The sequence below is a fragment of the Coregonus lavaretus genome (assembly GCF_964263955.1).
Source record: "Coregonus lavaretus genome assembly, chromosome: 13".
Lineage (NCBI taxonomy): Eukaryota > Metazoa > Chordata > Actinopteri > Salmoniformes > Salmonidae > Coregonus > Coregonus lavaretus.
In genome coordinates this window covers 20392650-20409871 of record NC_140000.1, presented here as the reverse complement: position 1 = coordinate 20409871, position 17222 = coordinate 20392650, and the positions used below count along the sequence as shown (strand labels likewise).

At 44.4% G+C, this 17222-nt stretch overlaps 2 protein-coding genes across 2 annotated transcripts; one reads left to right on the top strand and one right to left on the bottom strand.

Moving 5' to 3' along the window:
- Positions 1-916: 916 nt before the first annotated feature.
- Positions 917-14404, bottom strand: LOC311139958 (2,4-dienoyl-CoA reductase [(3E)-enoyl-CoA-producing], mitochondrial-like; the record flags this gene model as incomplete). The annotated part of the gene is made up of 9 exons (XM_084174952.1): positions 917-1630; positions 1906-1968; positions 2398-2544; positions 2671-2743; positions 7157-7256; positions 10218-10365; positions 10485-10571; positions 10692-10749; positions 14340-14404. The coding sequence occupies 9 exons, from the start codon at positions 14402-14404 to the stop codon at positions 1571-1573; spliced, it is 801 nt and encodes a 266-aa protein (XP_084031078.1). The 3' UTR covers positions 917-1570.
- Positions 14405-14579: 175 nt separating this feature from the next.
- LOC311140240 (phosphomevalonate kinase-like) lies at positions 14580-17221 on the top strand. The gene is made up of 5 exons (XM_084175196.1): positions 14580-14755; positions 14879-14942; positions 15189-15341; positions 15581-15710; positions 15830-17221. The coding sequence occupies exons 1-5, from the start codon at positions 14637-14639 to the stop codon at positions 15976-15978; spliced, it is 615 nt and encodes a 204-aa protein (XP_084031322.1). The 5' UTR covers positions 14580-14636; the 3' UTR covers positions 15979-17221.
- The last annotated feature ends 1 nt before the right edge of the window (position 17222 follows it).

The window sequence follows — 17222 nt, the reverse complement described above, 5'->3', positions numbered from 1 at the left end:
GGCATTAAACACTGTCAAGCACCCTCTGTTCAGTGGGGAGGACAAGGTCTGGTGGCGGAACAGGGAAAATGTGACCTGACAATCCACCACACTCCAACTATAAGAGAAGGCTTTGTGGCTCCACTGCTCTAATGAATACAGAAAGGGAGGAAAATAAAATATAAAATGTAAGGGTGAGTGGGTGAGGGGGGTTTCAGACAGACAGGGGGAAGAGGAATGAAAGGGAAAGAGTTAAAGGAGGTAAAGTGAGGTAAGGAAGGTGGGGGAAGTAGAAAAGGGAGAAAATGGAGAGTATGCAAGATAACATTAGTGTGACTTACACACTACAAATAGAGATGGGAGGGAGTGGGGTTCTCTCTGTGCCTCTGTAGAAAAGCTCACTGGCACAATGGCTACATATCACAGTAAGACAGCTCCCCGCTATGCCTGACAATGGGCTACTTCACGTGTGGCAACATTTTCATTTAGCTTCATGTATGGTGCACTGATAAAAGGCTTAGGCCCCATTCCAACGTTGTCAAAATGCATCCTGTCCTTCCTTGAGGTAACCAATCGGTATGTTATTGGATGCGTGAAGGCTATGTTTCCATCCTTTTAATTTCACCAATGAAGCCTTGGCACATCAATACTATTTTAATTTAACAAAGAATTCAAACAGTTCATCAATGATTATGCATTCGACAAGCCTTCGTACCAAGAACCTCTCATTTAGGTTATTCATTTATAACAGCTTAGCAGTGTATTAGATCCATATAAGCTTATGTCAGTGTTCAGACTAGTGATTTGTCGGAGTAACTAAAATAATAATAGAGCAGCCTGGGAGGGAATAATTAGTGTCAACTCAATTAAGTAAGTCCATCTAACGATCTATGTCACATTAGGTGGCTGAGAATTTTAAAAGAATGCGTCAGAGATATAAAATGTCTACTGTCTTTTATTCAACATACTCCATATAGACAAATCCTTGTAAACCTCATGTATTGTACACACAGAGCACAAGACAATCACTTAACAGTAATGAATAGCAATACTGGAGGTCAACTTTGATAGGCAATTGAAACATGCTTTTTTTTAAAGAACAGAATTCATTATTTTCAAGGAATCGTAAAAACAAATGATAAATGTTACTGGCAAAATACCAAGCCAATCGTAGGAACGGACAGGCTTTTCAACCAATGAGAAGCCAGTTTCATCCAGGAAGTGCTGTAGCCAGTAGAATCTCAGACACAGTGAGAACTAAAAGGTTCTCTCTCTCAAACCTCCTCTAAATAGTTGGCCTCCTGATAAAGCCATTTTCTCCTTAAACGCTGTCCTACTGTCACCATGCTGTCTATTTGTTCATTAGGCATTGAGACATAAGGCTTGAGGTTAAGTGAGAGTGGGTGAGAGTGTGTGTTTGCAGAGAAGGCTGTGTGTGTGTCGATCCTGTAACCATATTCCCTGACATGGTATAATCTCTGTTCTAGGTCAGAAACCGAGGGAAAGATTGTATGTGTGTACAGTATCTTTGTGTCTATGTTTCCCTGGAGCATTAACTGTGGTAGCGTTAGTATCATCCCATCTTTACTTCTTAGGATCCCTTGGTGCCCCTGATCATGGTCTCCATCATAGCCCACTGCTCCTTAGTGACCTGACAAACAAAACACAGCAAGTTAAAACTAGCACAACCTGACTCACGTATCCATAAACTAACATCTGTCATAAAATGTGGCCCATTTCTGCAACCAGCAACAGCTCACTTGCAATCTTGTTATTGAATCAATAACTAGTCGCATAACAGAACAGAGGATATGCAAAAGCTAGCAATGCTAACAAATTATCATTCTATGTTCATATTACTTTTTAGTGTTAAGGTTCCAGTCCTGACAGTGGAACGGGGTTTGCAAAGTTAATTCCAGCACATACCCTCCTCAGATCATTGAATTCTCCTGCCATGGAGACATACTCTCCACCGTCCATTCGAATGATCTGCAAATAGAAGAGAATGTCACAACCAAAGAGAAGAACACGGTATATGTGGATGTTGAGGCTGAGTCATCATTTTCCCCTTAGCGATAGTCCATCCCTATTTCTGCATTGCTTAATCCTAGTGCCCCTTGAATGTCATTTACAGTGAAGGACTTACTGTAATCTGCAAGGCAGGCATTCAGCTAACATAATGATTGGTATCCATTTACATTTTAGTCATTTAGCAGACGCTCTTATCCAGAGCGACTTACAGGAGCAATTAGGGTTAAGTGCCTTGCTCAAGGGCACATCGACAGATTTTTCACCTAGTCGGCTCGGGGATTAGAACCAGCGACCTTTCGGTTACTGGCACAACGCTCTTAACCACTAAGCTACCTGCCACCCTGTTTATCCACTGCCTGGTTAGCTTATCAAGACACATTCTCTTACCGCTCCAGACACCCAACTGGCGTAGTCACTGCACAGGTAGGCTGCCAGGTTGGCAATCTCTCCGGGCGTGCCCAGCCTGCCCACGGGTATCCTGCCGATCATGGTCTTCTCAAACATGCCCGTGGGATCGAGACGACTGAAGGCCCCCTACACAAAGAGAAGAGGCCACAAAACACAGCCAATCACACATTTACAAGCCAAGATAAGACTAGAAAGGGAAAGATTTAAGACATAAAAATGTCAACACAAAAATGCCAGAGTTGTGTCTGCTACCTTGGTTCTGATTGGTCCTGGCTGGATGACATTAAACCTCAAGCCATACCTCCCCCACTCCGCAGCCAGAGACCTGAGAAACAAACAGTAGTTTGTTTACATACGCATATACAATAGACATACACATGAAAAAAAGGAAGAGAAACTCCAAGAACTACCACTACTGCATGTACTAATAAAGAGGGCCTAGTGTAGGCGCTAGGAATTAGTTTAGACTTGAGCCTAGGAGTGAGGCACTACCTCCTAAATATTCTCATAGGAGGTCACTCATAATGGGGCCTTCATTCTAAGTCTAATATGATTGGAGGGTAACTAGCTCAATCAATCAATCAAATTGATTTATAAAGCTCGGCACCTAAAAACAAAATACATCTCGACTATTCATACAGAAAAAACTGGAGTGCCAAAAAGTAGATGCCAGGAGCGCTTTAGTCATTCCATGTCATTTTGGGAACATTATAGCGAGAGGCATCGAGGGTGGTGCTTGTTGAATTGATTTATTCCCTCTAGTTTCTTGAAAACCTCCGCACAAAAAACTGTAATGAACGAATAGGAGCTAAAAATAGGCTAGCTCTCCCCTGAGATGCCTAGTGCAATAAATGGGCATGGAATTTGGCCGCCGCTGCCTTCACAAAATAGAGAGGGGTTGCTTTTTTGGGGTGAGCGATTTCATATGGGGGGGAATCCATTATCGGATAGTAGCGCTCATTCACACTGAAAAAAACACTGCATGAATGGGCCAACCAGCTATAGGCAACTCTGCAGTATGCGACTACACGTCTGTGACTGAGACACACACCCCTTTAAACCCCCTATGCTCCTTTGAGAACCCTCTTTCAAAGTCACTGGGCAACCAGGCATTTTTATGTGTGACCCCTAAGCATGATGGGATGTTAATTGCTTAATTAACTCAGGAACCACACCTGAGTGGAACCACCTGCTTTCAATATATACTACAGTGAGTGAAAAAAGTATTTGATCCCCTGCTGATTTTGTACGTTTGCCCACTGACAAAGACATGATCAGTCTATCATTTTAATGGTAGGTTTATTTGAACAGTGAGAGACTGAATAATAACAAAAGAATCCAGAAAAACGCATGTCAAAAATGTTATAAATTGATTAGCATTTTAATGAGGGAAATAAGTATTTGACCCCTCTGCAAAACATGACTTAGTACTTGGTAGCAAAACCCTTGTTGGCAATCACAGAGGTCAGACGTTTCTTGTAGTTGGCCACCAGGTTTGCACACATCTCAGGAGGGATTTTGTCCCACTCCTCTTTGCAGATCTTCTCCAAGTCATTAAGGTTTCGAGGCTGACGTTTGGCAACTCGAACCTTCAGCTCCCTCCACAGATTTTCTATGGGATTAAGGTCTGGAGACTGGCTAGGCCACTCCAGGACCTTAATGTGCTTCTTCTTGAGCCACTCCTTTGTTGCCTTGGCCGTGTGTTTTGGGTCATTGTCATGCTGGAATACCCATCCACGACCCATTTTCAATGCCCTGGCTGAGGGAAGGAGGTTCTCACCCAAGATTTGACGGTACATGGCCCCGTCCATCGTCCCTTTGATGCGGTGAAGTTGTCCTGTCCCCTTAGCAGAAAAACACCCCCAAAGCATAATGTTTCCACCTCCATGTTTGATGGTGGGGATGGTGTTCTTGGGGTCATAGGCATCATTTCTCCTCCTCCAAACACGGCGAGTTGAGTTGATGCCAAAGAGCTCCATTTTGGTCTCATCTGACCACAACACTTTCACCCAGTTCTCCTCTGAATCATTCAGATGTTCATTGGCAAACTTCAGACGGGCCTGTATATGTGCTTTCTTGAGCAGGGGGACCTTGCGGGCGCTGCAGGATTTCAGTCCTTCACGGCGTAGTGTGTTACCAATTGTTTTCTTGGTGATTATGGTCCCAGCTGCCTTGAGATCATTGACAAGATCCTCCCATGTAGTTCTGGGTTGATTCCTCACCGTTCTCATGATCATTGCAACTCCACGAGGTGAGCTCTTGCATGGAGCCCCAGGCAGAGGGAGATTGACAGTTCTTTTGTGTTTCTTCCATTTGCGAATAATCGCACCAACTGTTGTCACCTTCTCACCAAGCTGCTTGAGGATGGTCTTGTAGCCCATTCCAGCCTTGTGTAGGTCTACAATCTTGTCCCTGACATCCTTGGAGAGCTCTTTGGTCTTGGCCATGGTGGAGAGTTTGGAATCTGATTGATTGATTGCTTCTGTGGACAGGTGTCTTTTATACAGGTACAAACTGAAATTAGGAGCACTCCCTTTAGTGTGTGCTCCTAATCTCAGCTCGTTACCTGTATAAAAGACACCTGGGAGCCAGAAATCTTTCTGATTGAGAGGGGGTCAAATACTTATTTCCCTAATTAAAATGCAAATCAATTTATAACAATTTTGACATGCGTTTTTCTGGATTGTTTTGTTGTTATTCTGTCTCTCACTGTTCAAATAAACCTACCATTAAAATTATAGACTGATCATTTCTTTGTCAGTGGGCAAACGTACAAAATCAGCAGGGGATCAAATACTATTTTCCCCTCACTGTATATATACAAAAGTATGTGGACACCCATTCAAATTAGTGGATTCATCTATTTCAGCCACACCCGTTGCTGACAGGTGTATAAAATCGAGCACACCGCCATGCAATCTCCATAGACAAACATTGACAGTAGAATGGCCTTACTGAAGAGCTCAGCGACTTTCAACGTGGCACCGTCATAGGACGCCACCTTTCCAACAAGTCTGTTCGTAAAATTCCTGCCCTGCAAGAGCTGCCCCAGTCAACTGTAAGTGCTGTTATTGTGAAGTGGTAATGTCTAGGAGCAACAACGGCTCAGCTGCAAAGTGGTAGGCCACACAAGCTCACAGAATGCTGAAGCGCGTGCCGCGTAAAGATCGACAGTCCTCGGTTGCAACACTCACTACCGAGTTTCAAACTTCCTCTGGAAGCAACCTCAGCACAAGAACTGTTCGTTGGGAGCTTAATGAAATGGGTTTCCATGGCCAAGCAGCCGCACACAAGCCTAAGATCACCATTCGCAATACCAAGTGTCGGCTGGAGTGGTGTAAAGCTCACCGCCATTGGACTCTGGAGGAGTGGAAACGCGTTCTCTGGAGTGATGAATCACGCTTCACAATCTTGTAGTCCGACGGACAAATCTGGGTTTGGCGGATGCCAGGAGAACTCTACCTGCCCGAATGTATAGTGGCAACTGTAAAGTTTGGTGGAGGATGAATAAAGGCCCTTTCCTGTTTCAGCATGACAATGCCCCCGTGCACAAAGCGAGATCCATACAGAAATGGTTTGTCGAGATCGGTGTGAAAGAACTTTGCTGGCCTGCACAGAGCCCTGACCTCAACCCCTACGAACACCTTTGGGATGAATTGGAACGCCGACTGCGAGCCAGGCCTAATCGCCCAACATCAGTGCCCAACCTCACTAATGCTCTTGTGGCTGAATGGAAGCAAGTCCCCGCAGCAATGTTCTAGTGGAAAGCCTTCCCAGAAGAGTGGAGGCTGTTATAGCAGCAAAAGGGGGACCAACTCCATATTAATGCCCAAGATTTTGGAATGAGATGTTCGACAAGCAGGTGTCCACATACTTTTGGTAATGTAGTGTATTTTGTATCCCTCATTTACTCAAGTGTTTCCTTTATTTTTGGATTCAAGCGTAACCTTAAATGACAATCCAGCTAGTCTGTCCTTGTAATTCAAACAAACACACAACAAGCATATTGTACATACAAACGCACACTGTTTTACACAAAGACACACACACACACACTGCGGTTACTTGTATAGGACGTCAAACATATCAAGGTACAAAAGGGACATGATTGTGAGTGACACGAATAGTTCCCCCATTTATCATTCCCAGTACCCTGGGTTTATGGGGAAACCTTTCAGTGTCATTAACTCTTTCAATGGGATTGATAGGGACTAATATTGAGTGGGATCTTTCTTTGGGTAAAAGCCCTCAGAGGTTCATTAAGAAGGTGTATTCTTCATTTGATAAGAGCTTCCCTGTCTTCACATGAAAGGTGTCGGTCCCATTCAGGATTTTATTGGGTTCTCACACACACACACTAATGGATTCACACACGTGTGAACGAACAAGGTACACACACACACACACAGAGCCCATAAGTCTTCATTATTGTCTAAATCCTACTGGAGGAGGATCGGGAGAGAGAGACACACTTTAATGTTAATTAAATGTTCCTGGTCCTTCGTTATGCTAATGACTGCTTCTCTTTAAAAATGCATTAGTGTTCATAAGGCGTTTGACATGTGAGAAAGCCAAATCTTTTCAAATGAGGCCAGTGCGGATACCTCCGTGTGGTGTGTGCCATTCTGCCTCTCTGTTAAGGAGCCTAGTGATAGGAGTGACGGGTTGGTTTAGGACAGGGAAAGGGGTCCTAAACAGGTGATAGGTTTTTTGGTTGTGCCTGTTTGGAAATACCTACGTGCACAGAGTTTCCACTCCTGACTTGGCAGCCGCGCTGGGCACAACGAATCCAGAGCCGGTCTCTGCGTAGATAGTGGTGATGGCCAGAAACGCAGCACCTACAAACACAACGTATGTACATACCCCAAAGAAACAAAAATATGTCCAACTGTCAATATGTTGTAATCTGTTTGATTTGTAATTACTGTGTATTCAGAAAGTATTCAGACCCCTTGACTTTCCCACATTTTGTTACGTTACAGCCTTATTCTAAAATGGATCAAATTGTTAGCTAATTTATTTAAAAAAATACAACTGAAATATCACATTTACATAAGTATTCAGCACCTTTGGTAGCGATTACAGCCTTGAGTCTTCTTGGGTATGACGCTACAAGCTTGGCATACTTGAGTTTCTCCCATTCTTCTCTGAAGATCCTCTCAAGCTCTGTCCGGTTGGATGGGGAGCGTCGCTTCACAGCTATTTTCAGGTCTCTCCAGAGATGTTCGATCGGGTTCAAGTCCGGGCTCTGGCTGGGCCACTCAAGGACATTCAGGGACTTGTCCCGAAGTCACTCCTGCGTTGTCTTGGCCGTGTGCTTAGTGTCGTTGTCCTGTTGGAAGGTGAACCTTCGCCCCAGTCTGAGGTCCTGAGCGCTCTGGAGCAGGTTTTCATCAAGGATCGCTCTGTACTTTGCTCCATTCATCTTTCCCTCGATCCTGACTAGTCTCCCAGTCACTGCCGCTGAAAAACATCCCCACAGCATGATGGTGCCACCACCATGCTTCACCGTAGGGATGGTGCCAGGTTTCCTCCAGACGTGACGCTTGGCATTCAGGCCACAAAGAGTTCAATCTTGGTTTCATCAGACCAGAGAATCTGGTTTCTCATGGTCTGAGAGTCCTTCAGGTGCCTTTTGGCAAACTCCAAGCGGGCTGTCATGTGCCTTTTACTAAGGAGTGGCATCCATCTGGCCACTCTACCATAAAGGCCTGATTGGTGGAGTGCTGCTGAGACTGATGTCCTTTTGGAAAGTTCTCCCATCTCCACAGAGGAATTCTGGATCTCTGTCAGAGTGACCATCGGCTTCTTGGTCACCTCCCTGGCCAAGGACCTTCCCCCCCCGATTTCTCAGTTTGGCCAGGCGGCCAGCTCTAGGAAGAGTCTAGGTGGTTCCAAACTTCTTCCATTTAAGAATGATGGAGGCCACTGTGTTATTGGGGACCTTCAATGCTGCAGAATTTTTTTGGTACCCTTCCCCAGCTCTGTGCCTCGACACCATCCTGTCTCGGAGCTCTACGGACAATTCCTTCGACCTCATAGCTTGGTTTTTGCTGACATGCACTGTCAACTGTGGGACCTTATATAGACAGGTGTGTGCCTTTCCAAATCATGTCCAATCAATTGAATTTACAATAGGTGGAGTCCAATCAAGTTGTAGAAACATATCAAGGATGATCAATGGAAACAGGATGCACCTGAGCTCAATTTCGAATCTCATAGCAAAGGGTCTGAATACTTATGTAAATAAGATATTTCTGTTTTTTATATTTGTAAAAATCTTTTTTTGCTTTGTCATTATGGGGTATTATGTGTAGATTGATGAGTAAAAAAAAAACTATTTTAGAATAAGGCTGTAACGTAACAACATTTGAAAAAGTCAAGGGGTCTGAATACTTTCCGAATACACTGTATATGTCCAGCAGCAATATGTGTCATCATGTACATCCCTATAATTTACAACTGATCTCAGTTTAGACCAATTTATCCATTAGACTGTCTAATAGGCAGACTTGACCTGAGAGCAGCGGTTAGTCATTGCACAGTTCAATAGGCTTATATATCCTGCACACTAAAGCTCATAAAACATTGTGGCCGTTGTGGGCCAGATTACACTGCAATAGATTGAACATGAGTCAGGGTTACTTCTAGATCGATAAAACAAACGACACTACTACACACACATGGAATATCAAGAACTCTGCGGGTAGTGGAAGGAGATGCTAGCAGAATAAATAGTTTGTCTGTGAGACTATTTAATCAAAGCCTGGAGCCAAGCTGCCAGGTGAGAAGACAAAGCAACTTTCTTGTACTGCAATAAAAGCACATTTAGATTTATGTAGCCAATAGAACAGGGAAGGGGAATTTATTATTTTTGGCCCGCAAATTGATTTTGATGAACAAATCGATCAAATAAAAAAAAATGTGCGGCCCTCCGTTGAATTTCAAAATCCCGATGTGGTCTTCGAGCCAAAAAGTTTGACACCCCTGCAATAGAATAATGCTAATAGTATGAAAGAAGAACAGACACCTGGATATCAATTCAAATATGCTTTCTTACACTGTTGAAAGAAAGGCAGTTTTGGAAAAATACCAGTTCAGATTGAATAGGGCCCCTAGTGTGATGGCATGTTTTTGTCTTTGTACACCAAGGTAATTGCTTAATTGTGATTTGCTTAATTGCAGTGTTGAGGGCAGATGGAAAAGCCACAGTAATCAAAAAAGGGCTGGATATTCAAATGAATATTAAAGCTTATCCACGCACACACATACACACACACACACACGCAGACACACACATTATAAATAGCCACAACATTGCATGAGATCCAAGGCTTCTCCTATCCTCCCCTTACATATCATTGCCCCTTTGACCAGAGGAGACAGCAGAGAGAGGAGGGGAAAAAGGGGAAGAGAATTAATGAGAGGGTGCATGCACGCAAAGCCAAGAGGAGCTTAGGGCACAAGGGCAGTGGACAAGTGAAGTGACGCTGGACTATGACCAAGTGAATGGAAAAGTGCTCAAGCATTTCATATTGAGGCTCAATCACTGTCAATATGACAAACTTAAATAGAAATGAGAGAGACATGGTACACATGCATCCACACCACTATTCCGGGTTGATCCTCACTTGTTATACTACCAAGGATCAAATGTCCAGGAGTTGTTGGCAAATGGTGAATCTTTACTGCCCCCTGGTGGCTGCACTACACAATACATTACAACACAAATAAATGGGGCGGAAAAGCTGATCCTAGATCTGTGCTTATGGGCTCCATCAGATAGCTCTGGTGCTTACCCTTCTCGGCCAGTATCAGCCTCTTGCCCAGCTCCAGGGTGACAAAGGCCGTGCCGTTCAGGACAATGTCTGTGATGGTCCTCCATGCGTTGGCAGACAGCTTCTCTGAGGGGGAGATGAAGTTCCCTGCAGCGTTGTTGATCACCACCTAGAGGAATGAGAGAGGAGGATATTTACCAAGCAATTGGAGTATTATTGGCCAGTACATCTAGAACAGCGAAGCATACCACTTTCAGACAAAACCGTCCTTGATCTGCACCTACGTACATCAGGGAGACCAGCAACCTCCACCAGTTGGTCCACAGCAGCTTCAATTGCCTTGGGGTCTCTCACGTCACACTGCACAGCATGGACCTGCAGATAGAGTCTTGAAGAATCAAATACACTTAAAGCAGAGTTCATACTGATTTATCAGTATCTAGAACTCTTGGATAATGAATGCATTCAATGTGGGTAATTGATCAGTAGTAGTACCTTATTTCCTGTCTGGGCTGTAATTTCCTCTGCAGTCTTTTTCAAAACGTCCAGTTTTCTATAAATTACAACAAAAATGTGTGATTTTCTAATTTGTGAGGGCAAGAAGGCAGCAGTAGAGTTGACCTAAAGTTTGGATTTATAGCCCGACTGACTACCAAGTCTCCACCCACCTGCTAGCGATGATTAGCAACGCTGGAGAGCTGGTTCCAACGTTTAATTATTATTATTATTATTATTTTTTTTTTTTTTTGCTGCGTTGTGAAGGGAACTCGACACGGACTTGAATTGTCTGTTTGGTGTGCTGACACACTCTTGGCAGTTTGTTGTGGCCAGGTGTTGATGCTAAGTTGTGTGTTAATGGATGCTAGCTTGCAGGTTGGCTACGGCGTCATAGCTAGGCTTCGTGGGTTGTTGTGGGTAGTTACTGTGTCTTGGCAGTGTCCTCGGCCGTGCCAGCTGTAGCACGAAGCTAGCTAGCTAGCCGTTCTTCAAACAGAGTCGACACAGTGGCCATTGCTAGCTACCCAACATGACCATTTGGCTGTACTGTAGTAGCTAACCACAATTTACTTGTCCTAGCTAGCCAACGTCTAATCATTGCTGCGTCATATAAGGAACTTGACACAGACACGAATGATCTGTTTAGTGTGATATCACAATATTGGTGGTTTGTTGTGACCAAGTGTTGGCGCTAAACGGTGTGTTATTGTTATTGGATGCTAGTCTGCTAGTTGGCTATGGAGTCATAGTAGGCTAGCTGAACAAAGTGGGTTGAGTCTACTCCTTTAAACATTGAACCGCTGTGGTTCACAACAATTCTGATTTCCAAAGGCGGAAGTTGGGAGAGTTTTTGTTCGGGTGGTTCAGTGAAACAATTTTAGTTTCCGAGCTAGAAGATTTGGTGAGGGAGGCCCTGCTCTCTCCACTCCCAGATGCTTAGCCCATTTCATTCCGATCTCCTCTGCATTTTTGTAGCCATTTGCTACAGCCTGTCAACTATGCCTCTGCCTATCCCTGTTCTCTCCTCTCTGCACAGGCTACACAAACGCACCACACCGCGTGGCTGCTGCCTCTCCAATTTGGTGGTCCCTGCACGCACCACCCACGTGGAGTTCCAGGTCGCAGGCAGCCTCTGGAACTGCCGTTCTGCTGCCAACAAAGCTGACTTCATCCCAGCCTATGCCAACCTCCAGTCCCTCGACTTCCTGGCGCTGACGGAAACATGGATCACCACTGAAAACACCGCTACTCCTACTGCTCTCTCCTCGTCTGACCATGTGTTCTCGCATACCCCGAGAGCATCTGGTCAGAGGGGTGGTGGTACAGGAATCCTCATCTCTCCCAAGTGGACATTCTCAATTTTTCCCCTAACCCATCTGTCTATCTCCTCATTTGAATTCCATGCTGTCACAGTCACTAGCCCATTTAAGCTTAATATCCTTGTCATCTATCGCCCTCCAGGTTCCCTTGGAGAGTTCATCAATGAGCTTGACGCCTTGATAAGTTCCTTCCCTGAGGATGGCTCACCCCTCACAGTTTTGGGGGATTTCAACCTCCCTATGTCCACATTTGACTCATTTCTCTCTGCCTCCTTCTTTCCACTCCTCTCCTCTTTTGACCTCACCCTCTCACCGTCCCCCCCTACTCACAAGGCAGGCAATACGCTTGACCTCATCTTCACTAGATGCTGCTCCTCTACTAATCTCACTGCAACTCCCCTCCAAGTCTCCGACCACTACTTTGTTTCCTTTTCTCTCTCACTCTCCTCCCACACTACTCACTCTGCCCCTACACAGATGGTAATGCGCCGCCGCAACCTTCGCTCTCTCTCTCCCACTACTCTCTCCTCTTCCATCCTATCATCTCTTCCCTCTGCTCAATCCTTCTCCCTCCAATCTCCTGATTCTGCCTCCTCAACCCTCCTCTCCTCCCTTTCTGCATCCTTTGACTCTCTGTGTCCCCTATCCTCACGGCCGGCTCGGTCCTCCCCTCCAGCTCCGTGGCTTGATGACTCATTGCGAGCTCACAGAACAGAGCTCCGGGCAGCGGAGCGGAAATGGAAGAAAACTAAATTCCCTGCCGACCTGGCATCTTTTCACTCCCTCCTCTCTACATTTTCTTCATCTGTTTCTGCTGCTAAGGCCACCTTCTACCACTCTAAATTCCAAGCATCTGCCTCTAACCCTAGGAAGCTCTTTGCCACATTTTCCTCCCTCCTGAATCCTCCCCCCCCCCTCCCCCCCTCCTCTCTCTCTGTGGATGACTTCGTCAACCACTTTGAAAAGAAGGTTGACGACATCCGATCCTTGTTTGTTAAGCCTAATGACACTGCTGGTCCTGCTCACACTGCCCTACCCTATGCTTTGACTTCTTTCTCCCCTCTCTCTCCAGATAAGATCCTGCGACTTGTGACTGCAGGCCGCCCAACAACCTGCCCGCTTGACCCCATCCCCTCCTCCCTTCTCCAGACCATCTCCGGTGACCTTCTCCCCTACCTCACCTCGCTGATCAACTCATCCTTGACCGCTGGCCATGTCCCTTCCGTCTTCAAGAGAGCGAGAGTTACTCCCCTTCTCAAAAAAACCAACACTCGACCCCACTGATGTCAACAACTACAGACCAGTATCCCTTCTTTCTTTTCTTTCCAAAACTATTGAGCGTGCCGTCTTTAGCCAACTCTCTTGCTATCTCTCTCAGAATGACCTTCTTGATCCAAACCAATCAGGTTTCAGGACTGGTCATTCAACTGAGACTGCTCTTCTCTGTGTCACAGAGACTCTCCGCACTGCTAAAGCTAACTCTCTCTCCTCTGCTCTTGTCCTTCTAGATCTGTCTGCTGCCTTTGATACTGTGAACCATCAGATCCTCCTCTCCACCCTCTCCGAAATGGGCATCTCCGGCGCGGCTCACTCCTGGATTGCGTCCTACCTGACCGGTCGCTCCTACCAAGTGGCGTGGCGGGAAGCTGTCTCCGCACCACGTGCTCTCACCACTGGTGTCCCCCAGGGATCGGTTTTGGGCCCTCTCCTTTTCTCCCTATACACCAAGTCACTTGGCTCTGTCATATCCTCACATGGCCTTTCCTATCATTGCTACGCTGACGATACACAACTAATCTTCTCCTTTCCCCCTTCTGATCACCAGGTGGCGAATCGCATCTCTGCATGTCTGGCAGACATATCAGTATGGATGACGGATCACCACCTCAAGCTGAACCCTGGCAAGACGGAGCTGCTCTTCCTCCCCGTTCCATGAAATGTTTACCCGTCTGTAGACAAGACCCTTCAACGGCAAGGCTAAAGCAGTTTTAGATATTGATGACACCCGTCCCAGTAAAGTGGATGCCATGTTTTCAAAACTTGATTTGACTTTTGCCTAGATTTCAGTGACGTAAAGAAGGGGAGGGCTTTTATTGAATAGAATGTAGGTGGTTCCATGATCTTACTCAGACTGTTTAGGGTACTTTTACGTATTTATAATACTTTTTCTTTCGAGATCAGTTCAATATCCCGTTTACTTTGCTATTCACTTATTCTATTTCATGTTGTCGTTATTAAAGAAACCATTAAATATTTTACATTTCAAATGGTCATCCTATTTCCGCATGTCAATGGTAAGGTCCATGGTATGATAACGATCTGTTACCGTAAACCTACGTAGAATATCGCCTCTACTATGCATGACAGTTTGTTTAACCAACGTTTGCCCATCTTTTTAAAGTTGATCAAATGATAAGAATGACTACATCTTAAAATAAAATAATAATTATTCTAAAAATATTGTAAAATGTATTTTTCTCAAAGGAATTCGATCAAATGAGCACATTTTATATTTAAATGGCGCTTGTTATATGTATATTACTGTAACCCAAACAACCATCATGCCAGTGGTACGATTCTTGTGTGAACAAGGAGGCTAGCTACACTGTATCAAAAATAAAAAATGTCAATTGATTGCTGCAACGTTATTTCGATGGCGACAGTAGAACCCAAACTCATCCTTTTATTTAGCGGGAAACGCAAATCTGGAAAAGATTACGTGACGGATTTGATTCACAAAAGGTACTATTGACTGTTAGCATACTGTACTGTTTACAAACCTATCAAAGCTATTATCGCTGAATTGAATACTCTATCAAATGTTATATTAGTCTAACAATGTGGTTTATGTATCATTTCTATCAGACTAGGTCCAGATGTTTGCTGTATCTTGCGTCTCTCGGGTCCTCTCAAACAGCAATACGCACAGGTTAGTAGAGTTGTGTACAGTAGTGCAACATCATCCTGGTCGATCCTCGGTGTGCAGGCTTGTGTTCCAGCTAATACAACACCTAATTCAGATGATTGAGGACCTTGCCTTGATGAGGTTAATCAATCACACTTAGTGCTGGGCAAGAACAAAAGCCTGCATGCCCAGTTGTTCTACAATACCCACTACTAGTGAATGGAGGATCACTACCACTGTCTCTCCTTATTTTACCCACTGTGCCGACAGGACCATGGATTGGACTTTGAGGAGCTGTTGGGAGCAGGTGAGTACAAGGAGAAGTACCGTGCTGACATGATCCAGTGGGGTGAGAAGCAGAGGGAGAAGGACCCAGGGTTCTTCTGTCGTCTGGCCATTAAGGGAGCCCAGCAGCCCATCTGGGTAAGAGAACAAAATTCTCAAATGATCCAATGTTATGGGGAAACACACTACAAGCCTAGTCCCACTACGTGCGATTTATGGCAAACGCAAGTCTTTGAGTCAGGTCTTACTGACCATCTGCATATTTAGTGTTGGTGAAACAGAACATAACTTTTCCAGGCACTGCCTGATGAGCAGTTGAACCTTAATGTATTGTGTCCTCTACCATTATACCTTCTCTAATCTCTATTGTGCTCCAGATTGTGAGTGACACGCGGCGTCTGTCAGACCTGCAGTGGTTCTGGAGGGAGTATCCTAGTCAGTCTCGCTGTGTTCGGGTGGAGGCCTCAGAGGAGACACGGAGGGATAGGGGCTGGGAGTTCACAACAGGTACAATACCAACACTGATAGCATAATAATTAGTGGTGTAATCATGATCTTCACTTTCAGAGAAATACAATACCTCTTCAACGACAATCAATTCAACACCACACCCTCTCTCTCTGCAGGAATAGATGATGCAGAGTCGGAATGTGGGCTCGACCAAGGAGTGGATTTTGATTGGATAATCAAAAATGAGGGCGATGGATCACAACTGGAGGAGCAGCTTGCTACTGGGCTGCTCTCAATAGCCAAAGAAAAGGCAAAAGAGGACTGAAGTGGAGGGGACATTACACAGCTCTGCTGAAAGCTCTTATTGTTGAAAAGTGGAATTGGATATACATTACACTATTTTCTGTGAAAATCCTAGAATACCTTTGATACATTGAGGAGCAGCAGAAAGTGAGAATATGTAGTATTTATTTCTCTACAGTGTTCTGTACTATCAACTAAGTAGCAGGGCAAGAAGACTCAAATCTGAGCAAACACCAGCTCTGACCGATGTAAGTGAATTTACAAGGATCACATACAGGTAACTGCCAAAATAAAGGAAACACTTGAGTAAATGAGGGCTACAAGGTATATTGAAAGCAGGTGCTTCCACACAGGTGTGGTTCCTGACTTAATTAAACAATTAAAACATCCCATCATGCTTATGGTTATGTATAAAAAATGCCCAGTTGCCCATTATTTTGGCTACCATGGCTAGAAGAGATCTGTGACTTTGAAAGAGGGGTCTCAAAGGAGCATAGGGGGTTTAAAGCGTGTGTCTCAGTCACCAACTCTTAACCAAATTGAACACATGGGACATTCTGGAGCGGTGCCAGAGTCAGCGTTTTCAACCACCAACAAAACACCAAATTATGGAATTGCTCATGAAAGAATAGTGTCACATCCATCCAATAAAGTTAGACACTTGTAGAATATGCCAAGTTGCATTGAAGCTTTTCTGGTGGCTCAACACCCTATTAAAACACTGTTGGTGTGTCCTTTATTTTGGCAGTTACCTGTACTTAGTGACATCCTCACAACACTGGAGGCAAATTTCACCAAGACCCAATGTGCAGATGTTGACTTAATCTGTACTTGTATAAGTGTCATGTCAGTCTTATATTGTGCCATGTGTCATTTCATTTTTAGAGTCTTAGATTGTAAAAAATAGTTATTAACTGGGCTACTAGCAAGTAGAGTTTTAGTTCTAAATGGCTAGGAGATTAACTGGAAACCAGGAAAGTGCACATACGTTGACCCATGGTCAAATTAGAAAAATACTGCATTACACACCCATTCAACAGAATGAAACGTACTAGACACAGACATGATCAATGATCTAATAGCAGGGTAAATGTTAGTTCATAAAACATTTTAAAGTAGACATGTTCACATTTTAAACAAGCAGCTCCATAGCACTTCTCTCAATAAAAAAATTAAGAGTTTGGAGTTTACCTCAAGAGCAGCACCTATATTGAAGTGTTGTGTGACAAACTGAACAACATTTTATAAAATGATTTTGAAATGTCA